General features: G+C 38.6%; 1 protein-coding gene across 1 annotated transcript; it reads left to right on the forward strand.

The window, feature by feature from the left end:
• Window positions 1-9,806: 9,806 nt before the first annotated feature.
• On the forward strand, window positions 9,807-11,631 carry LOC148877986 (uncharacterized). Its single transcript, XM_088965184.1, has 3 exons — window positions 9,807-10,723; window positions 10,848-11,042; window positions 11,164-11,631. The coding sequence occupies exons 1-3, from the start codon at window positions 10,106-10,108 to the stop codon at window positions 11,440-11,442; spliced, it is 1,092 nt and encodes a 363-aa protein (XP_088821310.1). The 5' UTR covers window positions 9,807-10,105; the 3' UTR covers window positions 11,443-11,631.
• The last annotated feature ends 1,027 nt before the right edge of the window (window positions 11,632-12,658 follow it).

The raw sequence follows: 12,658 nt of genomic DNA on the forward strand, positions 1-12,658 counted from the left end.
ACAAAGCCTATGCACTAGTTATTCAAGAGGAAAGACACCAAATCACAATGTCACAAAAGAGCTCGACATTCCAAGAAGCTGCACAACTCTCCATGCTTCCACACCACGACCTGCATCTTGTCCCAAACAAAAATATGAGAACTGTAAATGACATGGACATTCTAAGGAGCGTTGTTATAAGCTCATAGGATAGCCAGAAGGATGGGAGCGTCGTACACCCAAATGCGCAACTCTCCATGCTTCACTATCTGCTTGTGCACAGACTAATCCTTGATGCTCAGACGACACCTATGAATCTCACACATGACCAATATGCTCAACTCTTGCATCTATTGGAAAACGAGCAATCTCAAGTCACTACTATAGCCACTATGTCCGGTAAGATTTCTTTCTCCTTTAATGCACAAATGCGCAATGCCTAGATCCTTGATAGTGGAGTTTTAGATCACATGACTTCGAATATATCTTTATTATCGTATATAGTACCCTTGCACATTCCTACATTTGTCTCTATGCTTGATGGCTCTATTATCGTGGCCACGCATAAAGGAGAAGCACTTCTGACTCCTAGAGTTGTACATAAGAATGTCCTTTATGTTCCTGCACTAAAACATAACTTGTTGAGCGTTGGAAAGCTAACAACATAATTGGATTGTGTTGTTCTGTTTTCCTACACTCACTGTCTTATACAGGACCGAGCTTTGAAGAAGACTATTAGTGAAGGGGAGCTCTTCCATGGCGTATATTGCTGAAGGACTCACCTTTCTCTAATAAATAATTCATTAAATGATGTTGATAGCTACAACACATGACACAATCGACTAGAACGTGCATCTACCCAGCAATTGTCCATTTTGTTTGCAGGATGTTTCTCTTCTACCACTTCAGATGTGTGTTACATTTGTGAATGTGCTAAGCACACTAGAGTACCATTTCCAATAAGCTTTTCACGAGTGCATACTCCATTTGGCCTAATCCATGTTGATATTTGGGGTGCATATCACACAGTTTCTCATTCAAGAGCAAGGTATTTCTTAACAATAGTAGATGACAATAGTAGATGCACATGGCTATTCCTCATGAAATGTAAGTCTGAGACTTGTCAAATATTGATCTCCATTTGCAACATGGTGCACACCCGATTTTCTGGAATGGTCCGCACTATATGGATTGATAATGGAAAAGAATTTTGCTCGGGGCCTATGCAACAAATTTATCTAACTAATGGAGTTGTCTATCAAACATCTTGTGTGGGTCCCCCCCCCCCCCCAATAGAATGGTATTGTTGAAAGGAAACATCAACACCTTCTTGAGGTGGCTAGGGCTCTTCGGTTCCAAGCATCACCTCCCTTAGAATTCTGGGGAGAATATGTGCTTACAGTCACATACTTAATCAACTACTTACCATCCATACCACTTCATGGAAAAGCACCATATGAAGTCTTGGTTGGAAAAACACCCAATTATAGCCATCAATGAGTTTTTGGCTGCCTTTGTTATGCCCAAGAATGACCACTTCCTAAAGATAAATTTGCTTCGCATGCTTTTCCAAATATGTGTTTGTGGGATATCCCTATGGAAAAAAGGGGTACAAAGTATATAACTTAGCCACTGGCGGCATATTTGTTTCTCAGTAACATTTTATGAGACCACACTCTTTGAACATGTTCCAAATACAATGGACACATTCACCAATGGATATGAGACCATCCCTTGTGCCCCAAACATACCAATTGGCACTCCCACTACGACATCACCAACCACAACTGCTCCATCTGAGCCTCTTACCTCTACTGCACCCACCCATACAAATACATGGCCTCTCCATGCTCATAGGTTACCCAACCATTTCAAGGATTATATTTGCTATGGACCTACTACAGAGTTGACCAATCTCATTGAGCCCAAAACATAAACACAAGCTGTCTATGACCCTAATTGGCAACTAGCCATGCAAGATTAACTTTCCACCCTCAAGTGCAATCATACTTGTTCAATAGTTGACCTTCCTCCTGGTAAACGGGCTATTGAGTCAAAATGGGTATACAAACTAAAATTTCGGGCTGATGGTTCCATTGACCGTTACAATGATCGATTAGTGGCTCATGGTTATACTCAAGTAGAAGGCCATGATTATCATGATACTTATGCTCCGGTGGCCAAGTTGGTTACATTCAGATGTATACTTGCCATTGCCGCAGTTCGTGGATGGGAACTCCACCAACTAGACATCAATAATGCATTTTTACACGGTGATTTACATCAACAGGTCTATATGACACTACCACCCGGCTTTCCCCCTACATCAAAGAACAAAGTGTTCAGACTCCATAAGTCCTTGTATGGTTTTAAGCAAGCATCCAGATGCTGGTTTGAAAAGTTTACCTCTGCCCTAAAGAAGATAGGATTTTCTTAGTCAAATGTTGATTATTCACTATTCACTTCCTCCCAACAAAATAGTTTCATTGCTATACTGGTCTCTGTTGATGATATTGTAATTATAGGGGATGATCCAAATCGTATAGCAAAGCTTAAAACATACCTGGATAGTTGTTTCTATCTAAAAGACTTGGGTCCATTGCAATACTTCCTCAGCCTTGGTATCACCAAATCCAATTCCGGCATTTTTGTTTGCCAACATAAGTATGCTATGGATATATTAACAAAAGCTAATATGTTTGACTGTAAACCAATTTCTCATCCTATGGAACAACAACGCCATTTTGACAACTCAGAGAGTCAACTTCTCAATGACCAAGCTCAGTACTGATGTCTAGTTGGACGCCTAGTCTACCTCACTATTACTAGGCTCGAGCTCAGTTATACAGTCCATGTGTTAACTCAATCACTCAGTTCACCTACAGAAGAACACATGGTTGCAGCACGGTGTGTATTTCGGTATCTCAAGACTAATCCTGGCTAGGGTATTTACTTTCCTATCCACAATGAACTTTAACTTCCAAGTATATTGTGACTCTGACTGGGCTTCTTGTTCGAATACACAGCGATCTGTGACTGGCTATATCACAATGCTTCGAAATTCTCCTTTATCCTGGAAGACAAAGAAACAAATGACTGTATCACGCTCTTCAGTCGAAGCTGAATATCGAGCCACGGCTGTGGCCACAAGTGAAGTCCTTTGGCTCTGACGTGTCTTCAATGATCTTAAACTACCTCTATTACAGCCTACACAAATCTTTTGTGGCATCCAAGCGGAAATCCACCTAGCCACTAACCCAGTCTTCCATGAGCACACAAAGCACATTGGCATCGCCTGTCATTTTGTCTAAGAACACGTCCAGCACAAAGACATTTGACTCTATCATCTCTCCACCAAGGACCAACTTGCTGACATCTTGACAAAGGCCTTAGGTGCTGACCAGTTTATTTTTCTACAAGACAAATTGGGCATTATCTATGCTCCAACTTGAGAGGGAGTATTAAAACTATCCAAGAATTCTAAAAAATCCTAAGAATCAAGAAAATCAAAACAGTTGTAGCTGAATAAAGCTGATATGGCAATACAAGTGGGTTCACCTCTGTATCTATAAATATGTACTTATGTTTCTGATTTAATGTCATTTTTTCGCCATCAATCCATTTTGTCACCTTATGAATCCCTTATCCTTGTAGAATAAGCTTACGTGTGACATTTGCAACACAGTGCTAAGGTAAATAAACTGTGGCTATAGTCAACATTTATTCAATTCCCATAAATGTTTTTTTCTTTTTCTTGATTTTTATTTGTCATATATGATTTTTCTTATCTCACTAATTAATAAGGGCTATGCTTATTTATAGAAAAGATGTCCGATAGATTTACTAATTTAAGATGCTGTCGTTGTCTATTTGCATCTGCAATAATCCACCTAGCTGAGAGAAAGAAAAACAAAAAGACATATCATTCTCCATATTAAGGTCAAAGAAAGTGCAACAGGGTTTGACATTTTTGCCTCTACCAATTCAGTGGAACAGGAACTTGGCACACGTACATTTTTGGGTGAAAGGTTGCACTTTTACCTTCATGGCTCTCTTCATTAATCCCATTAATGAACTGCATATACCATGGATAGTTAAATGTTCCAGAATTGTTTTATTATTTTATAAGAAATAAAATCAGTGAAAATTGATATTCGATAAGAAAATTCTTTTTTTTTGTCAAAATAAGAAAATATAACACCTTACACAGAAAGTGAACATCATGACTGTTTGGCCACTTATTTACTAATATTATTATCTTCGATACTCCTAAATTTTGTCTTAACTAGGTTGTGCTATCATTCCTATTATTGTTAAAACTTTTGTTGGTGGATAATTTTGATTATGGAATAATTTCTGTTTTAGAATTTTGGTTATTAGAAAGGCACATAAAGGACTCAACTGGTGTTGAGTAAAATAGAATGGAAAAACATATGTCAGAGTAGGGGAGTAATGTGAGTATAGTAAGAAGCTATTTCATTTATTTAGTTTTGATAGGTAAAACTACTTTTGTTCATTGACTATTAGTGTACAACAATACCCCTTCATAATGATATTGTCATTTTTAACTTCAGCATATAAAACTTTTCTCAGTTTATAGGGAGGAAATTGAATGAAGCAATTTATTTCAGAGCCCTAGCTAGCTAGCTGAGTCTTCTTCTCTCCTCTTGAAAATTTGATCATCAAATTAAGAAAGAGAATGACTCTTTTCTTTTTCTTTTTTTAATTCATGCATCATGTTATTGTAAGCTTGTTAAAAATAATTTGAACCAAGCAAAAGAAAAAAAATGGAAACATGAATGCCAGTGCAATTTGAAATGATCCCCATTCAACAAGCCAAATTTATATGGGATAGGTCTTTAATGATCTGAAATGATGTTTACCAACTTGGATGATTTTATGGGTGCAATTTAAAGAAAACGGGGCCCACACTTGATTCCAGAATCTGTCAATTTAAGAAACTGAAACCACCTGAACCTGAAGGAAACACAATTGGGTTCTTTAACGTGAATTAAAAGCTTTTTCTCAAGCAAGTTTCACATTACATCAGCAAACATCATAAGTACAGCTGGGTGATCGTGATAGTGGCTTGGCTACAAAAGTAAAATCGAACTTCTAGATATTTGTAAACCTTCACAAATTTAGGTTACTGAATCAAGGGAATATTTAGGAATCAGAATGCATTTGATTTCACAAGGTTTTGGAAATCCCAAGATTGGAGAACGAGATTTTTTTATTTTGAACGATTTCAATTTAATAAAATGTTGAAATCAAAACCATTCAGATTTGTAAATAGCCACACAGCTTAGTTCACTGTACATATGGTATAATTAATTTTATGGCTACTAGTAGACATTGATACTCATTCTGATCATGTGATGAATAAACCAAATGTATAAAGTCTGACTAAATTTTACTTTATACTTAACCGGTAGCTTTTATTGATTGAATGAAAAAATGAATTATAATAAGCAAACTGCCTTGAAGACTTGCAGTCCCACTTTGGATTGCTACTTTCCCCAAGCCCTACATTCTAATTAAATTACATTTCATATCAGTTCCCAACCTCCCAAAAATAAGTTCTCTTTATTTATTTCTTTGTTTGGATAATGCATCAGAGGTGCCAAGGCTGGCAGGCATGAGAAGGCAGATTTAAGACCTTTATCTCATTAAATGTGTTCTTACTGTACCATGACGTTTTGCTATTGTCTTTGAGCCAGCCCACTATAACTCTTGAATCTGGTTTCACCATCATAGATCTGCCATTTAGGGATTCAGCCTAGACCTGTTTATGGGCCGGGCTTTGGGCCCAACTTTATGCTGTTTGGGGTTTGGGCTTCAGGCCGGACCCATTAGAATTTTGACAAAAGTTAAGCCCGAGCCTGGCCCATGAACAGGTCTAATTCAGCCATACAAAACCTTTGAACCACTGTCAATAAAGTCTGCATAATTGAATGATCTTAATCATTTGTTAAATCGCAATCGGTTTTTCTCGGCGCAATTAACGGGTTTCGGAAAGTCATGAGGTATAAACTCATTATAATATGGAATAATCTGTGGTCCATAAGGAGGGGGGGGGGGACCATAAACAACACATTAACCACTTGGTGAAATCACTAGTTTACAGTACTTGGGGAGTATAAATTAACTAAAAACAATATAGATTGGATGTAGAAGTGTTGTGAAGGCTGTGTCTCACGCCATAAATAAAAGTAATATAAATTGAAACTAATTTCTCTTAGGAGTAGGTAATCTTGACTGGCAAATAGAATGCAATTGGGGTTCACCCAAGCCTAGGTTTTCTTTATAGGGGGGATTAAGCTAAGCATATCTCAGTTCAGACGACCCAAGTCATGTATCTCTTTTCTCTCCCATGGTGGATAGGTGGTCCCTCTATCACTGGTTTCCATCATCATGAAGGGGAGGAATGAGAATTGAAAACGGAGGAAGAAGAGGGTGTTTGTTTCACCTCTAGCTACCAATTGGTTATGCTTTCACACAATTTGCATAAAGCCAGAGCTAACAGTTAACCTAATTTCTCCTTCTCTTTTGGCAAGCCCCTAGGTAACAAAGCCTAATATATAAGACCTCTCTCCCTCCCACTTATGGTCACACCGTCCTCCCGTTATATCACTATCGCTCCCCTTCTCCCCTCCCTGAATTGACAACTACACCCTTATCTACTAAGCAAATTTCACCCAGTCTAGCAAGACGGTTCAAATATCTCGTGTTGGCTAGTATTGTCAAGTTTCTGCCCCTTATTATGGACACATCTGTTTTAAAGACAAGTGTTGTGTTTGTGCTTGTGCTTGTGCTTGTACGTCCCACTGATGACTCAGTAACTACGTTCTATCTCTCCGAGTCAGCGTGCTACAACTCACCACTACCGGCCATTGGCCAAAGCGAACGGCAGTTTTTTAGATGGATATTAATCAAATTAAAGGGATCACGAATCGCGGGGACATACCCGTAATTATAACGGGAAACAGGGATGTTTAATGTTTTGGGGAGAGAGAGAGTGCCGAATTGTAATTTGTAAACGCGTGTTAGGATCAGGGCGAGTCTCTGCGAGTTGCTGGAGATGGTACGAACGGTAAAGCCAATCATTTCAATTCCAATTCCAAGCAGAGAGAATCTGCATCTGCTTCAAAGAAATCGAGAATCCACCCTTTTTAACTGCCCGTAAGGCCATGGACCAGAAACACACGGTAACTGCCTCTCGTTTCACCTGTTCCACTTCACTTCACAAATCACAAATCAAATCATAACGAACGACTTTGTTTGTTTGAATTGTAATTCCTCCCTCCACGTCACTTCAATTTCTGAGCCGCCACAATTCGTACCCCAACCCAACCCAAGTCATCGCTTCTCTCCTCTGTCAGACTGTCACTCTACCCTCTCTCTCGTAACTGAGAAACTGGACCAATTACAACACACCACGTCCCCCACGTACTTACGAACCGGGCTCATGTAAGTCATCCTGACGTGGCCTGTTATGGTTGGCCCAGTGCTTTCCACTTCCCACCAGATAAAGGACCCACCAATTAGCGAATAAAAACCCAGTTCATCATATCTCCCGTTGGATGAGGATGAATGTATATACATGCTACGAGTAAAAAATGTTTGTAGACAATTCAAATTTGGAATTTGGATTCACATGGCCGAAAACGATGCACGGAGGCTGCGGGGACCCGAAATCTAGAGGAGATAAAAAAGGCGAAAAAGGCAGTGAGATGAGGATTCATACTTTTACGTGGCAATTTACTATTGATCAAGAATCTCGGGGTTTGTATGCCTCGTGGCGGACGGGGCTGTGGAGAAGACAAGGATTCACTCTACCGGATCGATCTCATTCTAAAGTCTAAACGCGTTGAGTTTTGGTCACGCGGCTAGATCTTCTTCCTCGTCTATGCAAAACCCTGCGCCTATACATGATATTAATATAATCATCATAGAAAAAAGAAACTTTATTAATACGGTTCGTGTATGTTCTTTCACTTGCTTGTTTGTTGTAATTCTTTGCTTTTTCCTTTCTTTTTTCTTTTTGGGTAAGCGGATGAGTTAATCAGTACCTCAGCATCTTCACCTGTCTTTTTTTTTTTTTTTGCGTCAGCGTGTGAGTACGAACATTTATAAAATTATTATTATTATTTATGTTTGGAAATTGTGGATGAATTACATGATTGATATCTACATCTTTTTCCCCACTCTAAAGTGGGATAGGCAATAAAATTAGAAAAATTTGCTTTTAGGTTTTTATCACCATAAGAGTGATATATCATGTGTGAACACTTCTTAATAAGAAACCCTTTGAGAATTATCATTTGTTAGCTCAAATAATATTAAAAATTATTAATTTAAAATTATAATTATACAATAATACCTTAGTTAGTGTGAGTTTGTTTTACATTGTTGGTTTCAACCTTAGATAAAAGAAGGGTTGCATTAGATTGGTAGCTAATACTAAAACTTTTGCCTAGGGATGGCCACGAGCCGATCTTTTCATGAGCTATTCAAGTTTGGCTCAGCTTGATTTAAACCGAGCTCAAGCCTAATATATAGGCTCGTTTGCTAACCAAGTTGAGCTCGAGACCAATGAAGCTCGGCTTATGAGGCTCGCAAGCCTAGTATAATAAATAAATAAATTTTTATTATATACATACATACATTCATATATACATACATACATACATACATACAAAGATTATAATTAATAAGTTTAATATTTTTATATTTATATCCATTTATCATACATATAAGTTTAAAATAATTAGGTTTTTTTTAAACCTTTTAGTTTTGTAGTCATTTTAAACACAACAAAATGGGCATAGATTAAATCCAAATCCTATAGAAAATTTAACATAATAATCAAATGTGGATGCGACTCTGATCCATATACAACCCTATATCTAATCAATCACCTTTTTATGAAGCTAATTTTAGTAGCTTCTTCAAAGTAGCTCAATCAACTTAAGTTCTCCCAAATGAGCTCTAAGTTTAGTATGCATTGGTTTAAGAAAACTAAGTTTTTTGGGATGTATATGATTCTGTGTTAAAAAAACAATTACGACATCAACAAAAACAATATAATTAATTTTGTTGATGTGACATTCGATTTAAAATAAAATCATGCACATGACATGGGCAAACAACCCCTTAATGTACACTAAGATATTGGAAACTAAAATGGCTATTTTATTATATATTTATAATACTCATAATCTTTCTAATCATTTATAGGATGTTAGAAATTAGTAATGCTAAATCAGGATTCATCTAGAAATTCTAAAATTCCATTTTTTTTAAAATTTTTTTGGACGTTCATGGAATCAAACTTATTGGTATTTGCCATAAAAAAGGTGTTGATTGCAAATCTTACCAATATTATATCGACGAATCAAAAATTTATGACTATAATTATAGTAATTCTTTGTGGGACCAGCCTTCGGCACTGTTTGATTGGTTCCAACACCTTTGCACCACATGATCGTAACCGTCCAATCTATCACATCCAGCACAGACTCTCATAAATGAAGTATGCAGCTTGTCTAAATCAGATGAAAGAGAGAGATCAATGATTTCCCTGTACGTATTTGTTGAGAGTGGGACACTGTGGTCCCACGCGACTTCCTTGTTGTCTAATATAACAGCAGTTTGGTTTCGGAAGTGGGGCCAGGTTCTTTCAGGGTCCTTAGGGTCAGCTGAGGTACGTAGATTCAGACACGTGTAGTGGTGGGGACCGCATTATATAGAGAGATACCAAGATCTGGATTTCATTCATGCTATGCGGTGCGGCTATATCTTCTGGGAATATAATTAATTGATTTAATAAATTTAATATTCGAGAGATGGATACGGGCTACTTGCCTTTGGTTGCTCGTGGTCTATAAATAATAAACCCGGGAAGCGGGAACCCAGCGGCTCCTCCATATCTTGACGGTATTCTCTCACTCTCTGATTCCGTTCTGCTGGGTTCTGGTTCTGGTTGGTTCTCCGAGCAGAGCACCTCCTCTCCAAAAAGCATGCCATCTTCTCTTCTTTCCCCCTGAAAAGATACCCCCTCCACCTCTTGAGGTATAAAAATCTCTTTCTTTACTCTCTGCAACTCAGTTTCTGAGATATTCTCATGGAGATCTCAGTTGGGCCATGGAATTCCTCCAACGGGAACGGGGAGAGAGATGAAGATCCTGATAACAAGTCTCCTGAAGAGAGGGAGATGAAGCAGCCCGGGACCATGAACAAAAGAGGAAGGAAGTGCAAAAATGGTCCGACGCAGAAGAAACCGCCACAGAGAGGATTGGGTGTGGCTCAACTTGAGAGACTAAGGTTGCAAGAGCGATGGAAGATGATGACGGAGATGGATCCATTTCTCTGTCAAAGCTTAAAAGATCAGGCCCAGTTCCAGTTCTCTTTCCCGTTTGTCAATCAACAGCCAAGCGGGATATCAGCCCCGTTGTCTGGTCTTGGTCCGACGAACTATGCAGGATCGAATAGCAGTCTCTTTAGCTCGCACACTTTGGCTTATTACTCGTGCAGCATCGGGAACGGCGGGATTTCCGGAGTTTCTGTTGCTTCTGGGGTACGACCTGTGTATTACTCCCAGCGGTTTGAGGCGGATCGGTCAAGGATCGGCAGTCATGAAAGGAGGTTCCAGAACGGGCATTCAATCGAGAGTCGGAAAGAGCTCTCTTCAATTCAAACCATGCATGGTTTGTCCGATGAACAGTCCTACCTGTGGGCCAAGGTGGTGAAGAGTTTCTCCTTCTCAGCATTTTGTTAGGGTTTCCCGTTTCCCGTTAGCTTTTTGTAACGTAATTTATCGTTTATTGAGCCGCGTTAGATTGACACATGTTGCTGCTGCTTTGTAGTATAAGAAACACTCTAATGGCGACAACTTGGAGTATGGAGGAGCGGGAAGACATCGATGGGTAATGCCGATAGACGACAGAGGTTTTCTAGGATTAGATCTGGGATGCAACAGGAACCTTGATGGAGAAAGAGGAAATGTCGGTGACGGAGCAGGAGGAGCGAAATTAAGGCATGACAGACCTAAAGTCCACGAGGTTAAATTTACATATTATTTGAAAATTAAAAATGTACATGGAAGAATTTAACCAATTTATCTATTAATTACTAAATAAGAATAATAGATTATTGTTTTCGTTTGGGTTTTGGATGGAACAGGAAGCGAAGGTGTTGGCAGTTCAAAGAAAGGGGAGGACGGTGATAGGGGAAGTGGTGATGGAGTATGATTTCTTCCCGTGCAGTGAAAGAGGAGGAGGAGACAGAAGAAAAATGGAGGTGAACAACAATGATTGGTGTTCGACCCAGCAGACAGAGGGATCTTCATCTTCATCGTCGTCAGCAGCAACATCATCATCAAGAACAGGAGTAGTGGTGGGTGAAGCTTCTACAAGTAGAAGTGCACATTTTCTTGATTTGTCACTGAAGCTCTCCTGCTAGAAGCATAAAGTAACTTTAAATGCTTTCTGGTTTCTTTTTGTTTATATGCAATGCAACTGGACCGAACACAAATTGCAGACTTCCAAGTTTGCTGTTTTTGTGTAGAGAGAGAGAGGGAGAGAGAGATTCTATTTTTTATATCACATTCACAATGCTTATTTGGAATATATATTCCCTTTTTTTATCAAACTTTAACATGCCTTATGCGGTTTGGATGATGCTATATGGAGGGCGATTTACTAAAATAAATCCAACGGTGGTAATTATCTTGATCATATATAGGGTGCTGGCTTTGCATCGATCGTCTCTAGACTTGCCCTAATAATTTCAGAATCAAGTGGTCAAAAGTCAAAATTAAACTCATTGGCATTGATTAGTGGTCCAATTTTCTTCTATGGTCTGCTGCCTATAACTCAGTTTGGAAAGAGTGCAAATGCAAGATTTAGAAATACTCTCGACAAAGTTTTGCACTCAACATATTTGTATTTCAACTCTTCCCAAACTGAGATCAGAAATATCATATACAAAGTTCAGTATGGGAAGAGTGAAAAAACAAATGTTTTGTGAAAATACAAGGTTTACAAATACAAATTGATTTTCAATTTGATCATGTCAAATTGTAACTGTATATATATATATATACATATTATTAGATGTTTTATTTTTATTGCAAGGTTATATTTTAAATTAGCGTGAATTTGGCCCAGAATTTGCAAACCAGTAGCCCATGAGATTGCTTTCTTTGGGGGGAGAGAGTGAGTGAGAATAATAAGATGCTACTAGGGGTGCAAAAATTCAGGTTTTATTTTTAGGGCTGGGCCCAGGCCTAGACCTTAGGTAACCTGAACCCAGTCCGATTATACACATTTATACATACATATATATTTTTACATATATACATACATATATGTATACATATTTACATATATATAGCATTTATGAAAATATGCCACACACACACACACACACACACACATATATATACACACACACACATTTATGAAAATATGTATAATTTTAGAGAGTGGGTTCATTGACCAACCCAAGCCTAATCCGAGTGTTTCAAATTACAATGCATATAGAGCTCGGGTTGGGAAGATAGGGCTTGACCTCGGGCTTGGTCCGGCTCAGTCCTTAAGCCCAAATCATAGGGTAGGGCCTGGGTTGACCATAAACCCAGCCCAACCCGCACAACTTGCACTCCTAGATGCTACAT

This window comes from Nelumbo lutea, chromosome 1 (genome assembly GCF_056320005.1).
Source record: "Nelumbo lutea isolate HS-2025 chromosome 1, American lotus-T2T, whole genome shotgun sequence".
In the NCBI taxonomy this organism is placed as follows: domain Eukaryota; kingdom Viridiplantae; phylum Streptophyta; class Magnoliopsida; order Proteales; family Nelumbonaceae; genus Nelumbo; species Nelumbo lutea.